The following is a 26,759-nucleotide window of genomic DNA, read 5'->3' as shown; positions in this document are numbered from 1 at the left end:
CACCCGCGCAAGGGCGATCCTCAAAGAGCGCAACCTAAACTCTAAGCCATCTGCGCTCCACATTCTTGTTATTTTTTATCAGATCTATAATATTTCAAATCAAATGGGAAAAATTACAGCTTTTTATTTATTTTAATCTGCTGTTACATGGTAATAGAATCAGACTGTCTCAACGCCACACAGAGCCAACACAGGGCATGACATCACTTTGCTGCAGCGTAACCTTATTGGTTGAATACTGTAAAGTGGAGCAGAGCATGACAGGAGCTTAAAGCTGGGAGCGCATTGTATTGGAGTTGAAGTATCGGATCAGGATTCAATATTGGCAGATACTCAAAGTCAAAAGACTTGGACTCAGACTTGGGGGCAAAAAAAACCTGATCAGGACATTCATAATTTCTATGAAGATGTAAAGAACTGAAAATTTGGACATGCCTAGTCTGAACATACAGTATTGTTACTATATATCCATGTTTGACATACGGGAAAGCAGAATACTGTCCAATCACCAGACAGGCTGACATTACAGAAAAAACACACCTGTTAAACTTCTGAGATCTGTCTTTCTGTGGAGCAAGATAAAAACTGTCCTCCTGTAATACTCTCTCGACATTACCTCATCTGTATCGTTATCAACAGATGCAAATAACCTTTTGTAGATGTGCCTGAAAAAAGATGTTAAAAGGCTTCTATTGGTTTTTTAATATTAACTTGTGTCCCATTTGTCTGAAAATCAAGGACCTCATATAACTTTTACATTTAAATGTAACCGACGAAGAGTTTAAGTGTGTTGACTGTAAGAAGAGTCCTCGACCTTGTTTTAAAGATGGACGATTACATCTGCAGAAACTACGCCAGTTGGCACGGCTGGGCACCGCTGCTTTTTGGTGGTAACTTCATCTGATTTGGGTTTGGAAGAAATAGGAGAGCTGGCTCTCTGGGAGGGAAAGACAATATCTGTGTGTGTGTGTGTGTGTGTGTGTGTGTGTGTGTGTGTGTGTGTGTGTGTGTGTGTGTGTGTGTGTGTGTGTGTGTGTGTGTGTGTGTGTGTGTGTGTGTGTGTGTGTGTGTGTGTGTGTGTGTGTGTATGTGTGTGTGTAAACTTTTCCACGGTCACGTTCAGCTCAGCCCAGCTCAGCTCAGCTGAACACTGAAGGCCTGGCTGTTTTAATGAAGACAACTTGATAAACTTGTAATTTAATTTAACTTGAATGCAGGATGAAAAGCTTTCACGAAGGTCGGTAACACCAGACTTCCATGACTGTAAACAAACTTCCTGAACGAGAGATCTCATTAAGTCCTTTACTGAATCTTTGTCCTTGTCAGTCTTCACTCTGTGATTTTAAGAGAACTGTAGTTAATAAAATCCTTTTTTATTTCGAATAAAGAAAAGAAAGCAAAGAAGAACTTAAATAAAAACAGCTTTGTTAATGAATGGCTGTCTGATCTTGTGCAAAGTGCTGCAGGTTTAGAAGTTACTAGAAAAGAAAAATCTGGTGAAATGACGAGGAAAAGACAAGAGGTTAAAAACAAACTCAACAGATGACCACACATCAGACTGCAAAAAATAAAATTGATTGTTTAGGTTAACAATTGGAAACTGTAAACAATGTGAATATGTAGCAATTTTTAGCAGTCATTGAAATGATCCCTCCCTCACCACTCCCACCTGTAAAACTCCACAGGTGATGGTAAACTCTGAGGATGAACAGCTTCTGAGTGCGTGCCAAGTATGGTTCTCTATTTGTCAGGATTTGAAGATCAAAAAGTTCTTCACACTCACAAAAATGATCATCAGTTGAAAGCGGTCCCCTTTTGTTTCATTTTATACCAAGTCCACCTATGAAATGTGTTTTTTTGTTGTTTTAAGTTGTTGTAAATGAATACGACAGGAAAGGATTGTGCTATGTGCTTCTATAGCAATCATCCAGCTTTTTTGTTCTGTTTAATGAAGTTTTCCTATTTTTAACCCTTTTTACAGTTGTTTAGTTAGATAAAGCTTTTCTACTATTTACAAGATCAAGCATTTTTTTTAAGTTTTATATTCAGTATTCAGTCAAGTTTTCCTCTTCTAGAAAATCAATTGTTCCTTTTTTTTCATTTATATTGACAGATCAGCTTTTCCAATCCTTTTTTTTAATAGATCAAATTTTCCTTTTTTGTTTATTATTGTTATTTTTTTATTATTTGATCATGTTGCCTTGTTTATATTAGATACAGTTTCATGTTTAAAACTTTTATGTTTTATTACATCAAGTTGTTCTTTTTTAAAAAAGATTATTAGACCAAGTTTTCTCCTTTTATTCATTTTATCTGATGAATTTTATCTTTTTTTCCTTTACTGCATCAAGTTTTCTTTTTTTATCCTTTGTTATCAGATTGAGAGTTTTTTTTTCTTTAATTGGCACAAGTTTTCCTTCCTTTTTTTTTTTTTTTTTACCCGACAGAAGCAGACTTCCATACTATTTGCTGTGAATTCCTCCATATGACGAGGTTTCAATCTGCATTTCTCATGAGTTCACCTCAGTCTGTTTCTTTTAACAGATGTTTCTCGTGCTGACAAGAAGGAAAGTCGGTGTCCGACACCAGGTTGCGACGGTACGGGTCACGTGACGGGCCTGTACCCTCACCATCGGAGCCTCTCCGGCTGTCCGCACAAAGACAGGGTGCCACCAGAAAGTAAGCGGATAGTTCCTCTGGTTTCTCCTCTTCACGTGAAGCTGTGGCTGTTGTGCTCAGTGGTGTTCAGGATCTGCATGTTTGCCTCGCTCTGTGCTGTCTGTGAGCTGTTGATGTCAGACTGTGGGTGATATTTCAGGAGGGACATCAGGGTCGGATGTGTTGACCTTTTGCATGGGTTTATGTTAGCTCTGTGTGATTGTTTGTTAAGTGTGCTGTGGTGATGAGGTGGGAAATGAGGCCTTGAAGGAGTCTGCAGTGATTGATCAGTCCAGTCCAGAGCTGTCAGTCAGAGCTGACTGCATGTGACAGTGATTGAGAGTGTGTGATAGCTCCATCCTCTGTTTGTTTCATGAATCTGAAAGCTGCACTTCTTCATACAGCATGCTTTTTAACTGCATGTGTGGTTTATAAGAAGAGGTCAGAAGTCGTGCTTTTCTGTCTCATTGCTGTGTGTAGTTTTATTTTTATTTCTTTGAATACCAAACATAAAAACTCACCAACCTCGATACATCACGTCTCCTTCAGCCTTCCATGCCATGAACCCCATTCATTCACTTGTATTCCTTGCTCTATTCATTTCCTCTGAGTACAAAGGCAGTGTCATATCTCTAAGCCATGGATCAAGTGAAGTGGCAATAAACATTAGCCTTGAATGAATATTGTGGTTTCCCTTTGGAGATCTCACCCTGCCTATTTAGTCTCATTCACCTTGTGCAAACTTCTCAATAAAAAGCCTCTTTACACGTTTCATTAACCGCAGCGTGAAAATCAAGTTATGATCTGCCGTGACCCAGACAGCAATCAAAATAAAAGAGGGTCTTTATAATGACAAAGAAATTAGTTACCATTAAAGCCCAGCTTGTAAAGACCAGCAGAGTCTCGACGAGGCTTGTTCTGAGGAGCACTGCTCACACTGCTACGCTCAGATTCTTTCTCCCACAAATGTGAAAAGACTGCGACTCGCTGACCTTGACTGGGATCGAGAGCCCCAAAATGGAATTTGGACTTGGCCAGCATTGATTGTCACTGGAGATTTTGGAATATGATGTCAGTGTTCCTCCTCCTCTTCCTCTTTTGTGTTGATGGGCTGGCTCTTTTGGGGGAGATGATACCCCTCATACAGCACAGGATGCTTTGGGTCACGAAAAGTTCTCTTGATGTCTTTGGTATCGTCTTCGACTCTGACTTCAGTGGGGTGTTTGTTAAAGGGTGACTTACTTTGGGTGCTTTATCAGCTGTTGGTTAATTCTCCCAGTATAACACTCAATATGACATCCTCTGAATATTTTTGACTCAGGGTGTCCAAATGAGGCCACACACCATAATGGCAGGAAGTACACCTTCACTTCTCTGTTTGAGTCTTTTCTTACTCCAAAAAGTATCAGAGTGAGTGATGTTGAATTATCTTTACAAATGGACGTTGAAAAACTTTGATTTTTTTTTAAGCAAACTTGGCGTTTTTTCAGCACAGTTTTTACCCGGGTAGTTTAGGATTAAGAAGTGGCACTTGTTTACTGTATACTAAGTAAACACAGCACTTATATGCTCCTCCCATTATAAATATGAAAACCCAAAAGGCTGCCCCCTGGTGGTTTGAGACAGGCACTCATTGGTTTAGAGACTTGTGAGTCAGTTTTTGTTTATTTGCTGTTTAAGGTTCTGCTTGCTGCTTCATCTCTACTCTGATGATACAGTTCAGATCTTTGCAGGAGCCAGCATTTGTGGACTGGGGTGTCAGTCAGTCCTCTTTTATAATCAAAGCAAGCATTTTCTAAAGGATGGAACATAGACAGAAGTCATTATAAACATAAAGCATATTAGGAAATGATAAGGAATAATCATTGGATTATAATTTTTACAGGCTTTCCAAGTTCAGTCTGTCCAATACTGCAACCAGTCAGTAGGAGGAGCTCTAAAAAAGTTGGCTTCACAGTCTGATATAATTATAATCTGTCATAACTCTTTAAAATGCTGGCATGCTCAAGTTTGAATTACCATAACTTTTCAACTGTTTCGTCCAGCAAGAAAATCCAAACAGGTCCTTAAAGAAGAAAATATATGCTTTGTAGCAGTATCTGAGGAAATACGATACTGCATAGAAATCCACGTGCAACACATCCTAATCACAGGCGAGCTTTTCTCACAACTGTAACTCTTCAACTATTTGGGCTTGGAAAAAAAATATAACCAGTTCCTGAAACAGGAGAAATGGAGCTTTAGGGGCATGATTTCTAACTCATTTAAGGCCAAAATAAAAATACAGTTTAATAAATCAAGGTGACTCCCGATGATATTTGGGTGATAAAGGGTTAACAAGCAGTCTCTGACAGTTTAGAATCAGTCTACAAGTCTGTTTTTTCCCCCTCTTTACCAACATTACAAGTTTATCTCATAAAGATTTGCAGCGTCTGATGGAAGAGAAAAAAGAAAGGAGGAAAGATTACAGAAGAAGCATAAAGAAAGTTCAGTTCCTACTTAGCTCATCTGATCTCCATAATCAGATCAGATGTCTTAAAGCAGACGGAGCAATCAGGACATCTTTGTGAAAAAAAGGAAACATCCTCATATTCTCTGTTTTGCTGGTCTATATATTTGTATCAGTGAGGAATGTGTTTAATTCATGAAAGACACTTTTTTTCCAAGGAGGAAATGACCAAATATTAGCTGACTGCATGTCTGACCTCTGATTGGACCATACTGGCTCGTGTTTTACATGAAGGGTTCTGCAGGTATCAGCGCGTTCGGTGAAGAACAGTCTCCACTTGGTTTCTGTCAGTGTGTGGTCAGCGTCGTCCTGCAGACTGACCTCCTGCTTTAACACTTTCGAAGTGAAGATGAGAGCATGTCACACATGTAGCCGCCTGTGGGGAAGATTCAGCTGCGGGCTAGTCTCTCTCCCCCCTATTAACACATTTGCTGAACTGAATGGACAATGTATTATTAATGCAGTGGCTTCATTTAATTGGGAAATCACACAGCGAAACCAGACTGCTCCATGGGAAATGTGAAAAATGACAATTAAATTATATCTCAAATTCATTAATTCCCATTCCTGTTTGCTCTTTTCTGTAGAATGCTAAAATATTTAATCAGCTCACATGGGAGTCTTTGTTTTTGTCTTTAAAAATGCGTTACCTTTTGTAGTGTCTCCTCTCTCGTCTATACTCCTCTCTGTGCCCACTGAATCCGGCCTGCTGCTCTCATTTTCACTGTTCTATCAAGTCTTTGCAGAGGGCAGGACAAAACCAGGATATGCATAATGTGTTGGCTTGTGGCATGTTGAGGTGGCAGGCTTTGTCCAATTACCTGCACCGAACACCAATTAGTATGTAAGGGAAGGAGGATGATGAGGGGTTAAAGTTTAAGGGGGTGATAATGATGAAGCTGGTGCCGATGGGGTTTGGCCCCGCGCGCAGGACGACCCTTCCTCATGCCCCCGCCTGCAGAGCTCTGACGGCTCCTCTTGGACATCCATAGATCATTAATCTAATTGGCTGGTTGCCGAGGGGATCTGAGACAGTTATGGACTGTTTTAATGGTAAATGGTATTGAAGACCGCGCTCTCTCCCCTAACAACGTGCTGCTGATAACAACGCACACTCTATCAAGGAGTTGTGTTCTGTCTGTCTGCTTCCTCCATTGATTTCAGAGCTTGTGTTTTGCATGATTGCTAGCTGTTGGCCGCTCTGCATGCCCAAAAATGTCCTCCCATTTCTGTCTCTGCTGGCTTCGTCCTGTTAAACTTAAATGACATCTTTTTATTCATGACTGTCCCCTATTCCATGAATACTAATTTGAAAGGGCCGGATAAGTGGAAGCAATATGGTGGGAAACCTCGGCTGCCCTCTCAAACTAGTGTTCATTAAAATGAAGAAGAGGTCATTTGGGTTCACACAGGCTCATTTCTTAATGATGTTTATAATGCCAAGCTCCTCACACACTAATAGAGCTCACGCGTGACTGTAAGGGGCTCCTAACCTTCCCTGTCTTTCACTCCTTTCTCCTGTCTGAACGAAGTTGTGGCTATGTATGAGAATGTTCTTAAGTGTCCTACGCCTGGCTGCACGGGACGCGGCCATGTCAATAGCAACAGAAACTCTCACAGAAGGTAAGTGACAGCCTGCCCGCGGGAAACTGGCACAGTCCATGTTGCATCCTCTTCCTGTCACTGTGGGGACTTTTTATTTAATGTGTTATTTATTTTGATTTAGTTCATTCTTGTTTTCTTATTGTATCCTTTTGCCGTTATCGTAACCCCTGCCTTTTCTTTTCTTTTTTTATATTTGTTTTTGCATGTAGATGAGTCACATACTTTTTTTTTCTTCACTACTTTGAAACAACCTAATGAAACCTAATGTGCACCACTCTTGAGACAAACGCCTCAGTGCAGGAATATCTGATTAAACAATCAGCACTCAGCAATACTCTAGAAATCACAATGAAAAAACACGACAGTATAAATCAGAAAGAGGGCCGCAGACTTAAGGTTGTAGCTGATATTTAGCTGTGGCAAATAAATCCCAGAAAATGACATTTTTTGAATTTGAATACAAACTAGGGGTGGGCGATATGACCTGAAGTTTATATCACTGTGTTTTTCCGTCATAATGTGGTATTTTATCACGGTTTTCCAACATGAAATAAGGGAAGTCTTCTTGACTCTGTTTTGTGTTATAAGTGTACATATCCTACCTAGATGTTGGGAAATGTCTAATACTGTTAGAAAACAGCTTTTGCCCACAATGTGCTTTTGGAAGAGCAGCATATCCCATTTCAAGCTTAAAGTGCACTTTACTGTTAAGCAAACTGAGTCTGAGGAATGAAGAATGCAATGAGTAAAAACAATAACCTGTCCCAACAGAACAACATGATGTGGCGCTGGACAGCGCTCAGGCTTCATCCTCAGAACAAGAGTCTATCAAAGGCATTTTTGTAGTTGTATGTTTAATGGACAACAAAAAGTGAAAACAAACTTCTGGCAAACTAGCACAATGCGTGTTTCCCCTTTCTCAACAGCAGAAACACCAGCTGACATGACAGCGGACACTCCGTCCAGAAGCACCGTCCACAAATCAGGCTGGCTATTTTTGCCTCAGCTCTATCAAAGCTCGGCAAAACTCATATTATTTGTTCTCACATATTTTGTTGATTATAAAAATAATCAAAAATTATTGGTTTTGATACCATTTAGACCATAAAAATCCATAATTTAGCCGCCCCATTGTTTAAGCCCCAGGGTTCACAGCGTGTGAAAAATGTAGCAGATTAAAGTCTGCAAACTATGGTATTCAGTTTACTTCAAATGTTTATTTTGATGCCACTACTGTTCTTAAAAAATAGCTGTTTACACTTTAGGTATTGAGGTTTGACCATAGACACTTTCCCATCTGGCTCAGTAACGTTGCTCATTGAGCTGCTGTCCTCTCTCAGCGCTGTTCTGGCTCGCTGTTTTGCTTTCTGCATGCCGGTAGATGTTTACTTCCTCTAGTAAACAACGTCACTGACTCAGTGCTACTGGCCTTAAAGGTGTGGGCATGTTTATTTTCAGAATGGCTGTGGCAAAAAAAAAGTGACCTCTCACTACGTCGTGAGAAATAATTTTCCACATAGATTAACCAGAACCTAGACTAAATGCTTTACCACAGTAATTACGGTATTGCAAAATTCATTTAGTGGCAACATTATACCAGTTACAGTAATGAAACCAGTATACCGCCCACCCCTTGTAAAAATTAAGATTTTAATACCAGGTCTGAGTTTGGATAGTCATGCCTGATGGCTGTGTCATTTTAATGTAAGATGTTAGGATTCCTTCACTCTAAAGCTTTGCTCCAGAACTACAGACACTGCAGAAAGCTAGTTTTTAGCTAGCTTCTACAGCTTTCTGTTAGAGCCAAAAAAAGCTAAAACCTAACTGGAATAATATTGTTATATGTAATGCATGCGCACTTGGTGCATTGCGTTTATTTTCGGTGAATTAAATTTCACCATGATCGCCAAGACCAAAGGGTCAGTGTTGCTTCATTGCAGGCACATATCAGGGTTTTAGGTTAGGAGTATTTTTATGTCAAGCAGCTGTATATGAGATACGTGGACTTGTTTTCACCATCCTCGGTAGATGGAAATAGTCAAAGCAGCTCTGCTTTCCAACAACCTCATAGTTTAACCGTGGCTGATTAAAATGCAGCGTTTCACATCTTCCACAGCATAAATCATTTATCAGCTCTTGTCGAGAAATGGCATCCATCAGGTGCAGGTTTGGAGGGGAGCACTGAAATAGCTGGGCGCTCTTGCGGGTGCTGTCAGACGGGGCGAGGTGACAGTGAAAGAGGAGTGTCACCCACAGCAGATGCTCAGGGAGTTGAGCATAGCAGCAGCCATTAGCACCTTTCTGCCACTCAGCCAGGGTGACAGGAGAGGTGCAGACCTGGGAGGACCAGAAAGCCTCCCCGCTGTGCTCGCTGACATGACACGGCTGCAGTGCAAAATAGGCACACATATGGACACGCACAGTAAACTTTCACTTTTACGAGAAAGAGCCGGCATAAACTCCCGCACGCTCTTCCCCCGCACGCATTCATGCACATCTGATGACAGGTGCTCACCAACGCAACTCCACACTGGCTTCAGGCCACTGTCAAAGGTAATTCTTTCACCGCAGCCCGGCACACTGCAGTTGACAGACTGGATGGAGAATAATGGGGGTTAAGGATAACAGTATGAACTTTTGTCACATTTGGTCAGTTAGTTGTCAGGAGGAAGTTTTACAGCCTGGATTCTGTAGGGACACTCTGTAGGTGTAGATCCCATGAGTATAAAAATGTCTGTGTCTTGTCAGCAAGGAAACAAAAAGCTGCAGAATGCACATAAAAAATGCACATTTGTCCATACGGGGGATATCACACCCTGCTCAACCAGAAACATGCAAGCTGTTGCCAATTTTGTAGTTGCAAAGGTGTTAAAAAGGGTAAAAGGATTGATCCTGCAGTTTGCATGAAGACTTCCTGATCCAAAGTCAGGTTTTCTAAACTAGTAGACTTCAGGGTATTTGGCTGACAGATGTTTTCAGCCACAAACTCTCTCGGGCTGAACGTTTTACAGCATGTCCATACCATGTCACATCTTCACATATCAGAGTGCGTCACATTTCACTCTGCCACTTAAGTTCCTCTCTCATATCCAGTCTGTCAGGTTGTCCCATCGCTGCAGCCGAGAAGCTGGCCAAAGCCCAGGAGAAGCATCAGGCCTGCGACGTCCCCAAGTCCAACCAGGCTTCTGACCGGGTCTTAAGGTAGGTTTAAATCCCTGCTGATGAGGAGATTCTGTGTTAGCATATGGTAGACTTTTATATAAATGTTAGAGAAGTATGAGATTTGATTTGAAAGCTTTGCTACTTTCCTTAACCCTAGGTTAGATGATAAGAAAAAGATAGTCTTAGAGTGAAATGATCAAGTTTTGAGTCAGATTTTCAGTCAGATTTTCTCAGATTTAAAGAGACTGTGAGGACTTTATAAATGATCTTGAAAAACTCTCACTTTTAGATATATGTCTGATGTAAATCCACAATTTAAATGAAATTATCAGCATCAAAACAGGTTTTTTCTTAGTGCTATTTGTTTGCTACCTGATCGGGTCGAACTGGACTAGATTAATTCATGGCACATGAAAGTCTCTATGACAACACTGTTCCAGCTGAAAAAGTTCATGAAGGGAAACCGTGTTTTTCTCTGCTGAAAACATTTTTTTAGGATCAATTTTGTAGTGATGGTGGACACTGTGAGACAAAAAATGGACAGATGAGCAGAAGATAGCTGATAGAGCTTGGGCTGAAGGCTAAAATACGGGTTAAGATGTTTGTGATAATGTCCATTCCAACCCACAGTCAGCAGTTATTCTGCAGTGGTCTGTTCAAACTTGAGAGTCTATCAATAAAATGAAGAGTGAGGTCATGTTAGCTCCACTTGGTAGATGACTGGCAGGACATGACGCGGATTCGCTAATGTTACATGTTACAGATACGTCTCAGAGCACCAGGCTGAGAGCAGTGCTAAACATAACCAGCTAATACCCTACAGTTCAAGCTGATAAAGTTTGCTTGTTGTCACATTTCAAAACTACAACACTCCTGTTTCATTCCGTAACAGTCAATAAATACCTTACCTTGTTGTCTTGTATCCAGTACAAAGTTGTCTTGAACAAAGAAAAGAAGTGTTTAACAGAAGGTCTGATCTCAATCCAAATAAACTCACACCTTGTCAAGAGTCACGTCTTCACGACAGTGTTTGCATGATTTCAGCAACAGGTGTCGCTGCTGTCCACTTCAAACAGATAGTCTTCACAGTCCCTTTGACACTCACACTAAAAACTCTGACTTTGAAAAGGTTTTCACAGTTTCCCCTCATAGAGGCTGAATTTGAGGGCTGATGCCTCTCAGTGATAGATCTGAACACACTGTCTATCCTCTTTGTATTTATGCAACATATTAAAGAAAAATATAAGTACAGGCAGATCCCCTTTGTTTATTTGCTTTGGACATATAATAGGATATGTTATCAGAACACAACCAACATGTTCATATTTGGATGTATATACCAAAAATTCTTTCTTATAACACAGAAATATAAAAAAGATACTTTCGCTTTAGTGTTTTTGCATGCAAATGTGTTCCAAAAAAGTTACAGAGAAAAGAAAATTCAGGTTTGAATAGTGGGAACATGAAATAAAAATGTCAAGCTGAAAGTTCTTCCTCATCTTTTGTTGTATGAGTGTGTTTTTCATTTTTTCCCGCTGAATGGACATGTGTGTTTTACTTCCAGGTGCTCTAACTGTAATATTACACAATCTCAGGATGTAGAGATCTGCTTTCAGTCAGAATGTTTCGTCTCTTTCTGTCCTGCATGTTGCAAAGCTTTTGAGATTTCCAAGGTCCCCTTTCTGTTTTATGTTGATGTTTTCCGTCCCTCGAGAATACTTCCCAGAGACTGCATGTTCATGTTTGTGCTCACTATTGAAGGGAAATCACTTTATTAGATTTTAGCAAAATTGGCCTCATTTGTCACTGCAGAGGCAGAGCTTTTTGAGTGAGAAATTCTTTGATAGTCATGAAAAAGCTCTGATGAAAAGTCATAAGTAATCCAGAATTTTTTATTTATATCCAACTCGGCGTCAACAGAGCTGGATTTTACATTTCATTTCTCCCTGCTCTCTGATTGAGTATATAGATGCAAATCAAATAATAAAAGCATACGCGCAGTATGAAAGTGTAATAACAGATATAGAGAAATTCGATTCTGGCTGTTATTTACCAGACATAGAAAACACTCATGCTACAGTATGTTTTTTATAAGCAAGAGGAAGAAACTCGCCATAAAAAAGGATATTTCAACCCAGACGTCACCCCACCATCCTCAGCACTATCCTCCAGTTCTTTCCATGCCGCTCCGCCCCTTCCCTTTGCATCTGCCCATTTTTTTTAACCCAACCTCAAGCTCCCTCACCTCCCCCTGGGCAATGTTGAGTGCCTCGGTCCAACTTCCACCCCCTCGTCATTTATTTTCCAGGCCAATGTGCTTTGTCAAACAACTGGACTATCCTCAATATGGTTACAAGAACAATGTTTCCACCAGCACGCCCCGCTCCAACCTGGCCAAGGAGCTGGAGAAGTACTCCAAGACCAGCTTCGACTACAGCGCCTTCGACGGCAGCAACAACCATCAAGTGTACGGGAAACGGGCCATCGCACCCAAAGTTCACGGACAGAGAGACACCTCACCCAAAGGTTACGACGGTAAGAGATTACTTATTGATCCTAGACGGTTCCAAAATCTCTTTTTTAATTCCTGGAGCTGAATTCACTGTGTAAACTGTTTCACATACACTTTTTTGTTTCGTCTTATTGTTGACTTTAGGGAAAGCTATGTAGCAGTCATTTTTGATCTACTTCTTTGGTGACACTACAGTGGATGCCTTTTGATCAGGTGCTGTCACCTATAGGAGTGACGTAGCTGCTTTTTCAGCCATGTGATGGCTTCCAGCTGAGGCAGCGTACTGAAGCAACTCCAAAACAGTTTAAATGTGATATTTATTTGTACACCAAATTATTGAGATGTCAGAATCAGAATCAGAATACTTTATTGATTCCCAAAGGGTAATTTCATCTCAGTTGCATCCCTTTCAAGGCATATAAGAAAAAAAACATTGGGAAACACAGGAAAGGGATAAACCTAGGAGCTGCCAGCTGCCAGCGCCCCTTTGCAATATATATGAAAAAACAACATTGGGAAAAGAGAGGGAACAAAAAGGTCAATTCCAGATCAAGTATTTGCATATTTCTTAGAGGTTTCATTGTGCATCTGGGTAAGAGATGTGGTTAGTTAGTAAAACTGATAAATGTTAACTGATGTAACCAATGTTTCTCATAAAAAATGATATTCCACAAAAGTTTACTATGAATATGATTTTAGCAGTATAGTACACTGTAAAAAATTAAATTTGAAATGATTTTAAACCAACTGACCCAAGAATAGAGGAGAAAAACTGATGTTTACAGCACGCTGACTTGCTTAGCACAACAAAGCCCATATTACCAAGTTTAGATATGAAATATTTGAGATATATTTGAGACTATATTTCGTATCAAACAACTTGTTTCATCAGGACACTAGCAAAACTTCTAGTTGGGTAAACTATTTAAGACCTGTGATGTTTTTGTGGTTACACCATTTGACGGTTTCATGGTACTGATTCTTTAATTGGTTAAAAATGGTAAAAATCTCATATAAGATATTATGACACCAACATAAATGCAAACTACCCATGTAAACAAACATCTGACATGCTGTTTTAACAAGTTTAAAGCAGATTTTTAAAACCAACCTTTTATTGTCGCTGTCCCATCTACAAACTACTGAACCTGGTAAAGAAAGCAGGTCTCCTCACTTAGCATTAGACCACAACTGTTTTTCAAAATCATACACTAAATCATCAAAGTTAGTCACACAGTTAATCACCTCCAGAAAACAAAAACATAAGCAACAACTCCATCCATACCACCCACATTTGTTTACATTATGTAAACAAAAAAAGCCTTCAGCCCTCTTTTCACTTTGGATCTCTTGAACTTCCCCTTAAAGCCAAACGCTACTGCAAGAACTCCAGCTCAGCCAGCAGCACCACCAGCACCTACGCCCCCAGCAGCAGCAGCAGCAGCCTCAGCTGTGGAGGTGGAGGAGGAGGAGGAGGTGGAGGAGGCATGGGAGGAGGAGGCCGAGGAGGCGGGGGAAGCAGCGCCAGCAGCACCTGCAGCAAGAGCAGCTTCGACTACAGCCACGACATGGAGGCCGCCCACATGGCCGCCACGGCCATCCTGAACCTGTCCACACGCTGCAGAGAGATGCCCCACGGCATGGGCGGGAAACCCCAGGACCTGTGCTCACAGGTAGGAGGGCAGAGGGCGTTTGATGATCACACAGGTGTCAACTCATTTTTAAATATCCATAAAGTGTTTGGTTTTCTGAGAAGGACTTTTATTTTGTTAAGTGTACAGAGGAAGTCACCTGATTTGACCCTGAACTGCTCGTGCTGTCACTTCACCTTCGTGAGACTTCAGCCTCCTGCTGCACTCACACCAATCCACCGGCAGATTATCTCTGTGTGTCCTTCATTATATTAATGCGGGCAGTGGAAACTGACAGAGATAGGGAGACTTCAGCTACACACTCACACACACACTCACACACACATTCCATTAAAGATCTGGGGCTGTGTCTTACACTCAGGGCTCAGCAGGGCAGTTTTTTATTTTCCGTCTGGGGATCAGATAGGAGCAGGACGAAGCAGCGTTTGACACGGCGTGAGCCCAGTGTGTCATTTCTGAGGAGATAAGGTGACGGTGTTTCTGTATTATCTGCACCAAGATGCTGAGCTGGAAAATGGGGCCGAGGAAGAGCGCGCGCAGCAGAGGGCTAATGCTGGCTTAATGCTAATGTTGACAGCGGAGACAGCCGGAGAATGAGAACGAGGGTGATAGAATTGAAAGTAAAGAAAGGGAGCAAAGAAAGGCTTTTTTTTGGTGGGAGGTTTAAAATGTCAAAGAGGAGAGGAGAGAGGAAAAAGGTACTCAGGAAAGAGAGAGGAAGCAGAAGGGATGAAAGCCAAAAGCAACGCATTTCCAAAGAAAAGTGGAACGGAATAAACTTGGCGGGTACAAACGCCTGAAGCAGTCAGCGCTTCCTCCGGCCGTACTTCACTTCATTGTCTGTCCTCCTCCTGCTCCGGGCCAGTCGGGCAGGAAGCTCTCAGGGCAGGACGGGAAGATGGGAAACTTCAGAGAGTCTTTTTTATTTCTCCTTCTTCTTCTTTCCTCTTTCATCTCAACACCTCACCTCATGGCACACACTGTTCCTCACTACGTCTGAATGAAACTTCACACACTCACACCCGTATATATATATATCAATGACTCCTTGTTTTTTCAGCCTCCCTGTCCACTTCTTTCTCTCTCAGAGCCTTTGAGTATTTGGGCGTTCAGATTTACTGTAAGTCTGAAAAGATTTTTTTACGTGTTAATGATACAAGCTAGGCAAAGCAGCTTTAACACAGAATTCAAGATGCTTTCTTAACACAACAGTTCATTATAAACAAAGACCTGACAACCAGACAGGATAAGGTCCAGTCTCAGAACCAGGCAGGACTCAGAAATCTGAATCACATTTCCATCACAGGTTAGGCCAAAGAGATGTCACAGCAGAAGCCATGTATGTTTCTGAAGGTACAAACAAAATCTGCACATACAAAAAGAGAAGAGGGAACAGTCAGAGAGAATAAGAGTGAAGTCAACAAGCCTCTGGCCTCTCTTCCATTGGCAGTACCCCCCTCCCTCCTCCCTCTTGAATCTCCATGGTTACAGAGGTCAGGGGTCAGCAGGGGGCTGGAGTTGAGCTGGGTGGTCCCTAATGAAGGAGGTGGTGTTCATCCTCACATTCCAGCCTTGTTAATTCGATATGAAGGGGTGGGTCACGTTAATTTATGGTGACATACGACACAGCGACCGACACGGGGAGGGCGGACCTCTGAGCATGTTCACAAGGACAAAACCAGTCATGGAGGCACATGATGAGACATCATATCAGTTTATCAACAACATGACCTCTATTCTCACAGACACTTTTCAAGCTCCTTTTTCAAGGATGGTTTCAACATTTACAAATCTGGATCTTTTTTTTCATAATTGGAGCGCTAAATCACAAATCTGTATAATATTTTAATTGTATCACTGAAATTTATCCTGTTCTAGGTTATGTGGACATTTCAGTTCTCTTTCAAGGTCACAAACAAACCTAAGTGTGTCTACTAACGTCTCACTGAATTACGAGTGGACTGTGTGTAGGCTACTTGAATAAAGATTGAGCTCTGTACTTTCTCAGAATCTCAACAACTCTGACAGCTGATGTCTTTAAATGAATGAATTTATCAGGATGTTAAAATGCAAGAGTTCAAAAAACAAATTAGAGGACACAAGACTAGATTACAGTTATGAAATGGAGCAGGAAAGACACAAATCTTTGCTTAAAATAGTTCAGAAGGCAGGATAAGAAATGACTGGGGCTGAGAATGTTTGCTGGTTAAAAAAGTCTGAATATAAAACCATTGTGATCAAATTCAGATCTTGATCCTGCAATTAAACAACCTGACGCGTTTTCCTTATATCGCCCCCTGATGGAGGACATTGTCCTTGGTCAGAAGCAGAGTTTGCTGTTTATGCAGCACGTAACACTGCAGAAAACTGACTACTTATCATCTGGTATCAAAAGACAACTGAGGGACAGGTGAGGTTTGAGTTCATCAGTCTGTCATGATGACACAAATTTGTTTGACCACACTTAGTGACAAGAAATAACCAAAAGAAATACTTTATAAATAGAGCATTTATGTGTTACTTTGACTGTTCATAAATGTCAGTAGCAGCTGGCGCTTGGTCATTTTATCAAATCTAATGTGGCCCTCTTTGAAAACAGTTTGAACACCCCTGGCCTAAGCGAACAAGCATCATGACTTTTTTTTTTAAACTCAATATTTCATGTGCTTCTTTTCAATCTCCATCTCACAAAATCAGATGATTATAACTTTTTTATCCATAGAGTTGCACAACACAGGAATAAGGGCACTGGCAGTGTGACATATCCCTGTGTGGCCCGTAACAGCAATCAGCCAGTTGTTCAGGCTTTTCTGTGCTCACGTCTGTAGCTGAATTAAAGCACACAAGATGGTGGCAGCAGGTGAAGGTTTTCCTGTTTGCAGCTCTCACACATCAATGACACCCGGGCAGTCTGAAAAGGGATATTTCACAACCTCCTAAGTGTTTTTCCTTTCAATCCAAATACTATTTGCTTCCAATTAACTAGTGGATGATCTCTGTCTTTGAGATGTTATTTATAATTCTACAGCATAGAATGTTCAGTAAATTTAGCATATGATATTTCACAGCTTTTTTTTTCCTGTCTACATGATTTTGAAAAAATCCTTTTAAAATAAAAACACAATTTTGTCAAAGCAGGAATTTTTATTCATTTTCATTTAAGGGACAGTGTTTTTTAATAACACTTACCGGCCACTTTATTAGGTACACCTAGCTAGTACTGGGTTGGACCCCCTTTTGCCTTCAGGACTGCCTTAATCCTTAGTGGCATAGATTCAACAAGGTGCTGGAAACATTCCTCAGAGAGTTTGGTCCATATTGACATGATAGCATCACACAGTTGTTGCAGATTTGTCAGCTGAACATCCATGATGAGAATCTCCCGTTCCACCACATCCCAAAGGTGCTCTATTGGATTGAGATCTGGGGACTGTGGAGGCCATTTGAGTACAGGGAACTCATTGTCATGTTGAAGAAACCAGTCTGAGATGATTCCAGCTTTAAGATATGGAGCGTCATCCTGCTGGAAGTAGCCATCAGAAGATGGGTACACTGTGCTCATAAAGGGATGGACATGGTGAGCAACAATACTCAGGTAGGCTGTGGACTTTAAACCATGCTCAGTTGGTACTAAGGGGCCCAAAGTGAGCCAAGAAAATATCCCCCACACCATTACACCAGCAGCAGCCTGAACCGTTGATACAAGGCAGGATGGATCCATGCTTTCATGTTGTTGACGCCAAATTCTGACCCTACCATCCGAATGTGGAGAAATCCAGACTCATCAGACCAGGCAACGTTTTTCCAATCTTCTATTGTCCAGTTTTGGTGTTGCTGTGTGAATTGTAGCCTCAGTTTCCTGTCCTCAGCTGACAGGAGGGTCACCCGGTGTGGTCTTCTGCTGCTGTAGCCCATCTGCCTCAAGGTTGGACGTGTTGTGTGTTCAGAGATACTCTTCTGCAGACCTCAGTTGTAACCAGTGGTTATTTGAGTTACTGTTGCCTTTCTTTCAGCTCCAACCAGTCTGTCCATTCTCCTCTGACCTCTGGCATCAACGAGGAATTTTGGCCCACAGAACTGCTGCTCACTGGATATTTCCTGTTTTTGGGACCATTCTCTGTAAACCCTAGAGATGGTTGTGGGTTAAAATCCCAGTAGATCAGCAGTTTCTGAAATATTCAGACCAGATCATCTGGCACCAACAACCATGCCACATTCAAAGTCCCTTAAATCACCTTTCTTCCCCATACTGATGCTCGCTTTGAACTGCAGCAGATTGTCTTGACCATATCGACATGCCGTAATGCATTGAGTTGCTGCCATGTGATTGGCTAATTAGTAATTTGTGTTAATGAACAGTTGGACAGGTGTCCCTAGTAAAGTGGCTAGTGAGTGTACATCGTAATGGGATTATTTCAACAAAAAGGTGTGACTGAGAGTCACTAAGAGTATGAGGCAGTACCAAAATAAGCCCAAATGAAAGTATTTCAAATGACAGTTTTATGAGGAAAGCTTCACAAAAGCTAGTTTTAAAAAAGCTCAGTTTATTACAGCCTCAAAAATATGTATCCTAAAGCAGCATAGTGAAGTGTATCATGTTTTGAGTACAGTGGCCAGCCTTTATTTTTTCACAGCACCTTTTCTTATTTACACTTTGATATTTCCTCCAAAGACTAATGACCCAGCAGTAAAATTGTTTTTGCTTTTTGCCCCTTTGTACGACTTCCTTCAAGCCGCAGATGTTGCAGTATTCATGCTCTGTTCCAAATCTATCACCCCCGTGCGTTTGAGTCAATGTGCGTCACAGAGGTTTTGGCTTCAGACACCAGGAGAATCCACCCCTAGGGACACTGTCGGCTGGAATCAGCATTAGAGCGGGCTTTCCTTCTCATGAAAGGAAGCGAAGGCAGCGAGGAGGATGCAGAGGAGGAGGAGGAGGAGGAGAGGGGAGATGAGAAGCGGGAGGGATATTAATGAGAGCAAGGACACAAACACATTCACATGCTTTACAAAATATAATCCTTATGGGATAGTGGCTCTGTTGGTAAAAGCAGTGAAAGCTAGATGAAAGAAAAGGCAGGCGTGCATACATGTTTAGATTCACGGCGCAGTCAGGACGGTCGGATGTGGCCCACTTTCATCCAGAACACAGAACAGTTCTGCCTCTATTTTTGGGTTTGCAGCAGTCTGCTGCTCATCAACCCCACCCCTAACCCTCAGCCCCCTGCCCCCCTGTGATGTCCGCTCACATTAGTCTCACACATACACAACACAAAGTCATACACACACACACACACACACACACATACATACACCCCTCTGACTGCACAGAGCAGAGAAGAGACCAGAGCGGGATGGAAGGAAAGAGAGAGATGGAGGAAAGGAGGGGCAGACAGAGGGATGCACTCGTCCTTGAGCACTGATCACCTCTTCTTCTTTTGACCCTCTTACATTGTTACTGTACTTTACAAGTGTCTAATGTTTCCTCACAGCCAGACTCCAGCTGGAAAATAAAATGGAGTATTTCTTTTCTAAGTTTTTTTGATTTTGATCTATCTTTGCAGACGTCTCCAAAGTGAACACATCACTGCAGGAACAAAAGAAAACCCGAGCACTTCTCATGTACTTCTTTAGTATTCACCGTGTAGTGAGCGCCTGTTTGTCCCAGCTCTGATCCTAGAATATGAAAATGTTTGACTGCTATTTAATCAGAAACTCTCTTTCCCTTTTATCCCTTTCTCTCCATCCCTGCCTCCCTTTGTTCTGTGCATCCTTTTACCCTTCCTCATGATCATCCGACTGACTCAACACACACACACACAACCACACACACATGCATCTTTTACAATGCCCTGACTTTACCCCACATACATGCACAACATCCACACACCCTCCAGAGCCCGGGTCTAGATGTTGATGAGAACGGTACGTTGGACCTGAGTTTGAGCAAACCTCTGTGCAGCGGCGGCGGTGGGGACTCAGTGCTCACCCCTCTAGAGCCCATGTCCCCCCAGAGGCAGGCGGTCCTGCTGGGCTCTCGCTGCTACGGCATAGGGGACCCTGCCGACTGCTGGGACCTTCCTGTAGACTACACCAAGATCAAACACATAGACGAGGACGAGAAAGAGGTAAAGGAGGAGACAAAATTAGATATGATGTTACGTATCTTCTTTTCTTTCAGGGTGGAGGGTAAAATATGGCCTGAAATAAATCATTCAGTTCTTTACCCTCACGACTCTGCGGCAGAAATGCTCTGCTATGGCTTTTCTTTGCTAATATAATGTCATTCTTCTGATTCTATCTAAAGCTTTATGCTTTTAGCCTATTCAGAAGCCAAGTTATAAGGATGCATGATAATAAGTCATAACACTAGAGGAAAGTGTTGCATTTTTTCATGCATGCAAGTCTGTCTACAACACATTTTGATTTTAAAGATTTAAAAATCATAAATGTGCAAAACATTCTCCTTCATTTCAGATGTTTATCCTCAGACAATTTGTTAACTCTGCTTGCGCTGAGCATGAAAACCTTTTCATCTGCAGTTAACAGAAAGTGCATACATTGGTATTTCTAATTGTGTGGATATTCCTTTAAGATTCTTCATGTTTCTAAAAGCTGTAAAACCTCAAGGTTGTACGGCTGTAGAAGGCATATCCTTGGTATGAGTTGAATCAGGGATTTGCAAACACTGACCAACTGCAGCCAGATTGAGGATGGAAAATCAGAGATTTTAGGAATGCAATGGTGATGATCTTAAGTTAAAAAAAAAAAAACATATAGAAGGGATCAAAAGATCAGCCAGCCACCTGCACTAAACCAAGGAGCACCTTGTGCAGTTGAACCCAGCAGTTGAGGACAAACGGCGGTTGCAGAAGCACGCACAGACCGCCTGTTATCCTGCAGAATAGACGCAGAGTCCTGCACAATACTCATGATCGATTCAGTGCCGATGTGCTGAATGTCTGAGCATTCAGCATACACTGAAGTATGTCCCCCAAGATGCTCCACATTCCTCAATTTAGAGTTTTCCACATATATTCCAGTTTGCATTCTTGAAATCAGTGTTTCCTTCTTCAGACATGTCGCTCCAACATTCCAATGGAGCTACCACCAAACATCGTCCAGCAACTTTTTGTGCGAAACAATGAAATCAAAAGTTGAACCAAGAGCTTAAAAGATAGAATGAATAAGCTGAATAAGAAATGGCTTTTCTAGCTTTTATAGGCATATATTTTTATTTTAATTAGTTTATAAAAGAAGTCTGGACATTCCCTCCAACATTCTTACAGGTTTGTAAAGAAATTCACATCATCTTCAAAGTAAAGACTGTGCTGAATGAAGGACAACCCAAAGCTTCATAAATGTCTGTTTACCTAAAGATGAACATTGGTCAGGAGTAATAGGAGAAATAACCATCAAACAGAGGTAGATGTGATGTAGAGGATGATAAAGCAGCAGTATGTGATGGTTTGTCATGCTGGAAGCTGAGAGACAGTACAGTTGGCATGCATCACTTCTCCTGTCTGTTCAATGTGTTTCAGCCCAAATTAATTCCCTCCAAGCCATTGATTCAACACACAGTCTCCAAGTCAAACATTTACACTCCTCTCTGATTGTCTTCTAGGTTTTTCCACCTCCCTGACTGACTCACTGCTGTATTTTGCATCATTAGAAAGTCATATCAGGGAATTTTGAGGGAAACCTAATGAATCTGCATGTTAATTGATGTCAGCGTTGCCTTGCACAGAGGTATCTGTTCTGTTTGTATCATGCTCCCCGCATGCTGGCTTTCTGTTTTTACATTTCACTCTTCTCCAAAATGAATTATGCAAAGTAGCACCTTGGGAGGGAATCGGAATAGCTCATCTCATCAAAGAACTGCTGGAAATCAATGCACCGCTGCTGGGTGCCGCGCCTGTCAGTGTGTGCAGACACATGCATGTACAGTACATGAGACGTGAATATTCATACGAGTGTGTCTGTACCCTCTCCTCTTTGGGAGTGTGTCTCCTTCCCTAGCCTACTTTCTGCTCGGTGTATGTATGCATGTGTCGTCCTCCTTCCTGTCTGCCTCTCAGCCTGCGCTCCCTTTAATTGGAGGAGCTCGCTGGCTGACCCAGCATCACACACTCCGAGACAGCTTGAGCGCTGGATAATTTGGGCTGTATCTGGACCTGTCTCTTTGCGGGCATTACTGTACATACACTGCGAGCAAGGAAGAAAGGAAAGAGGATTTGCATCAACAGCCGTCGTGCCCTGACTGCATGCACTGCAGACAAAGCACAGCCCCAGATAACACAGCCAGCAGCGGTCTGACTCTACACCACAGTGCCATCTAGAGGCTGACTGCTGCGCTGGCATGAAAAGAGCCAGGCAACTCCCTGAATGCTCTGTGGTTGACTGATATCTGGTTATTTTTAACACTTTATGCACATGAAAGCCTTTGTGAGACACTCAGGGACAGTAGCAGAGGTCAGATTTGATGTGTTGACGAAATATTCTGCTTGCACAATAAGAAGGTTCAAGTTTGCATCATTTTCCACCTCAAAGAAATGATTAAAAAATGGCTAATTTGACTGAATAAACATGCATGTCTGAGGTGAAGGCAGGGAAACCAAAATCAGGAAGCTCACGCTCTTGAATGAATGGAGCTTAATGAAAACAGGTATTTTGGTCCTTTAAAGCACGTCAGGTTGTGCAGTAGTGATAACAAAAAGTTCATCATTTTTCTTCCTTCCCAAAATGACACACCAGAAAGTGAGCCTATAAACGCACTCATCCTGTTTGTCTGACACTGAGTCATTATTTCTTCCCCGGAGGTTCTATTTCTGAGCTGTTAGACTGACAGGTGAGGCTCAGTAGTCACGCGGGCTCAACCATTAGGATTCAAATTGACGAGACTTCATGGTCTGACAGGTGTGAATGCAGGGTGAGAGTGGAAATAACTGACAAATCGAAGTGGAGAGGAAGTACAAGTCTTTAGAATATGAGCCCTCATCACGTGAGCAGCTTATAAAAAGTGTTGTAGCATGTGTTAAGCAATCTCTGTCTTCTCCTCTCCCCTCTGTCTCTCCTTCCCGCTCAGCAGGACGACCTGGACCCATTCCACGACCTCCTGGACGACAGCTCCTACACCACAGATGTTAACATGCCGAGCCACAAGCCCAAGTACATCCAGTGCAAAGAGAGTAAGAAGGACCTGATAACGTAAGAGCCTCCTACTTTTTTCAACACCCAAATACTCCTCCGCTCACCTCTCCTCTTTCATCCCGTTTTCTTGTTTTCATCCCTCTCTTTTTATCAGCTAAGCCTCACTGCTCCCTCCTCCTCCCCATCCTGTGCTGCTGCCTTGCTATATGACTTTCATTTAACAGCTTTATCCACTGATCTCAGCTCTGGGTTTCTGCTGTACTGTCGTAGCAAAGTGTAGGTGATCTCAGGACATCATCACAGACAGTGAAGCTAAACTGGAAACAATGAAAACCAAACAAAAATCTGTAATTTTCACATTCTCTTCTCCTTCCCTTTGGGCTTATAAATCTGTCTATTTTCTCGGTGGCAGATGTCCCACACCGGGGTGTGATGGAAGTGGTCACTTGACGAGCAATTTCTCCACACATCGAAGGTGTGACTTCCTTTTCTCCTGGTGGATTCTCAGTCTATTTCTCTTTATTGTTTTCAGCTTACCTCGACTATGCTGTCAAACACCGCAGGCAGAATATCTCCCTTTCTTACCCTCTTTTTTTACCCTTTGACTATTAAAACAAGGATACCACAGAATGAGGAAGGACTAAATTAATTAATGATGGGATACATGCTCATTTCTGAGCTAAAACCCTGGGATAAACTTGTTCCTCAATGGGCCGTGTGTAAAGCCTGCTAAGCTGATGTTATTCAGTCCTTCAGACCCTTCCCACAGTGCAATGCAGACTAAGCATTTACCATTCAGAGCAGGAGGACTTAGGCAGAATTGCTGAGTGTTGCAGTGTGAGGTGATTCGGCAGGAACTGAATCATATCAGTCTGAAGGCTGACATTCTCCAGAGCTCCTCTGAAGGAGCTGTTTACTTCTATCAATGAAAGGCTCTGAATTGGGCCTTTTTGCTTTCCGTATCTTGTTTTTTTAGAGTCAGATGTGAAGAGAAGTTTGATATATATTGGTAAATACTGACAAAACATATCAAAGATTTTTTCTGATAGAGTAGGAGTGATGTGAACACTCCATTGAGTGTGATGTTTGATGCAGTAGGCCCCCTTTAAGTGGGTTGTGGTCCTTGTGAGGAATTTCTGAGTGGTCTTGAAATAGTCTCAATTTTATATATATGCTTGTTCAAAATCCACAATTTAAAATGAAATCATCTGTTTATTGCTAAATGCTATCTCTCAGTATCTGTGGTCAGGTCAGATGACAGAAGAGCAGAGTAAAGCTGAGCAGGACAGTGATGGAGCACAGCACGGGTTGAGCTGTTTGTGATAATGTGCATTACAACCCACATGCACTGCCCTGAAATGCATTAGCTTTCTGGTTCTGAGGTTATCATTAAATTTAGATGTAAGCTTGTTTTCCAATCTCCCTCCAAAATGCCACACTTATGTTTGCAACTTGTGCGTGGGTTTCCCCCTGCTGGACACCAGAGAAAGCGCAGGTTTGAAGAGTTCCTGCTCTTCATGTAAAGACCAACAGGCTCTGTCTGCGTCTTATACACTGTCTGAAGGAAAAAGAACAGGATTCATCTTAAGCTTGAGTCACTTATTGATTTAACATCCTTAACAACAGTAATAATCAGAGGGTAAAGTTATTTCTAACCAGCTCCCTGCACTGCATCATGGCTTCCTCCACATCACCTGCTTGTTGCTTCGTTTGTGTGCATGTGTTTGTACATGTGTGTAGAGACGTGTTTGTGCCTGAGAGGTGGTTTTTGGGGTAACTTGTGGTTTCTGTGTAACTAATGTCCTCTGGTGTATTTTTCAGTCTCTCAGGTTGCCCTTTAGCTGATAAAAGCATTCGAAGCATGCTGGCCAACAACGCACAGGAGCTCAAGTAAGACTCTCTGAGATATGTTTGATTTATGTGTGCTGTCGTTCTGTTGGGGTAAGGTCAATCCAACGCACGTCAAACATGATGGAAAATGTGTGCTCATGATTAGAGCAATAAAAACACCTATAAGGAACTTTCTGTATGTTTGGAGTTTGGTGCCCCCTTGTGGACAAACAATACCTCCTTCATTCTCACATCTGACAAGAAACCTCCCCTTGCTTTTATTGTACCCTCTCACAGCATAAATTTATTTTTAAAATTACAGTATAAAAGTTGTAAATCTTGTTCCCAATGGTTTCTTTTGGTTCTGCCTAATAAAAAAGGCCTCACTTTTAAAAGTACAGAGGACAGATTTCGAGAGTAAAGAAGATGCAGGTCATCCTAAATGAAGTCATTCCCCAGAGTTTCTGCGTGAAGACAGGGTGTAAAAAATAGGCACAAATGGGTTGCGTGCAAAACAATTTGCATTGAATAATTTTCAAGCATACTTACAACTTCTTCATCCTTCAAAGCCACCATCACTTCATCAACGGGAGGGGTGAGCAAAGGAGTGTTTCTGCCAAGAATCTGACTGCTAGATATCACCAAATATTCACATATCTTTGAACCGAACTTTTGATGTCAGCTTGCTTCGTGACCAACTTCTTTGAACAAATGCTAAAACAAGGGTGTCTAAATTGAATATTAAGGATTTAATTATCCTTTTGCACAATACGAAAATTACAAATTACGAAAATGAAACTCAGCAGGGTGTTTTAAGTCAGTGTTTCTCAAATTGCGGTCCGTGAACTGTTAGTGGTCCACCAGCGCCCCCCAGTGGTCTGCTAAATTGCTCTGTAAATTGTGTTTTTGTTTTTCTGGAATATTCATTCATTTTCCATACCGCTTATCCTGGTCAGGGTCCCAGGTGGCTGGAGCCTATCCCAGCTATCTTAGGGTGGGATACACCTTGGACTGGTCAGTCAGGCCACCAGTCAGTCACAGGGCTGACATACAGAGACAGACAACCTTTCACACGCAAACTCTCACATCCGTGGACAATTTAGGGAGAACATGCAAACTCCACACAGAAAGGCCCGGGTCAGGTGAGAATCAAACCGGTGACCTTCTTGCTGTGAGGCTGTAGCGCTAACCGTTGCACCACCTTTTCTGGAATAGCTTAAAATAAAATGAAAAATTAATGACAAGTTTGACAGGACTCACAGAAGGTTTTTTTGTACTCCTCTCCCTCCCAGAGAAAACTTTAAAGCTAATTTTACTCCATTAACAAGCGGCGAGATGATTCAGCCGCAGCAAGCATTGTGGACACCATGGAAACTAACATTAGTGCCCATAGTGACACGTACAATGCAGGCTTATAATGCATCAGTTTGTTATCTGGGCTGTTGTTCTTGGGTTATTTCACTTGGTGGTCCGTGTGTGTGTTTTTGAAGGGGGATAAGTGATCCTTGGTCTGAAATAGTTTGAGAAACACTGTTTTAAGTCATTGACAATCACACATTTTGACATCAATGAACCCATAAAAAAATGTCAAGGACTGTTACACCACAAGAAATATGAAAAGGACCAATATAAAAGTATGAAATGTGCACAGAGTGGTTTTAGATCAATACTAATTTCAGAC

The 26,759-nt window shown here is 41.8% G+C and overlaps 1 protein-coding gene across 8 annotated transcripts in view; it reads left to right on the top strand.

Moving 5' to 3' along the window:
• myt1lb (myelin transcription factor 1-like, b) overlaps positions 1-26,759 on the top strand; it is a 154,129-nt gene that overhangs the window by 115,555 nt on the left and 11,815 nt on the right. For 3 of the 8 annotated variants that reach the window (XM_074691590.1, XM_074691589.1, XM_074691593.1), the window contains exons 7-14: positions 2,545-2,679; positions 6,700-6,790; positions 9,866-9,973; positions 12,243-12,469; positions 13,815-14,119; positions 19,996-20,226; positions 23,184-23,305; positions 25,070-25,138. In XM_074691590.1, the coding sequence (XP_074547691.1) occupies positions 2,545-2,679; positions 6,700-6,790; positions 9,866-9,973; positions 12,243-12,469; positions 13,815-14,119; positions 19,996-20,226; positions 23,184-23,305; positions 25,070-25,138 (1,288 nt within the window). The remainder of the gene's footprint in view (positions 1-2,544; positions 2,680-6,699; positions 6,791-9,865; positions 9,974-12,242; positions 12,470-13,814; positions 14,120-19,995; positions 20,227-23,183; positions 23,306-25,069; positions 25,139-26,759) is intronic. The other 5 variants (XM_074691594.1, XM_074691596.1, XM_074691592.1 and 2 more) reach the window with 4 other exon arrangements.

This window comes from Halichoeres trimaculatus, unplaced genomic scaffold, assembly GCF_033239565.1.
Source record: "Halichoeres trimaculatus isolate MK-OKI-2021-1 unplaced genomic scaffold, fHalTri1.1 fHalTri1_scaffold_17, whole genome shotgun sequence".
In the NCBI taxonomy this organism is placed as follows: Eukaryota; Metazoa; Chordata; class Actinopteri; order Labriformes; family Labridae; genus Halichoeres; species Halichoeres trimaculatus.
This window is presented reverse-complemented; position numbering and strand designations above follow the sequence as displayed.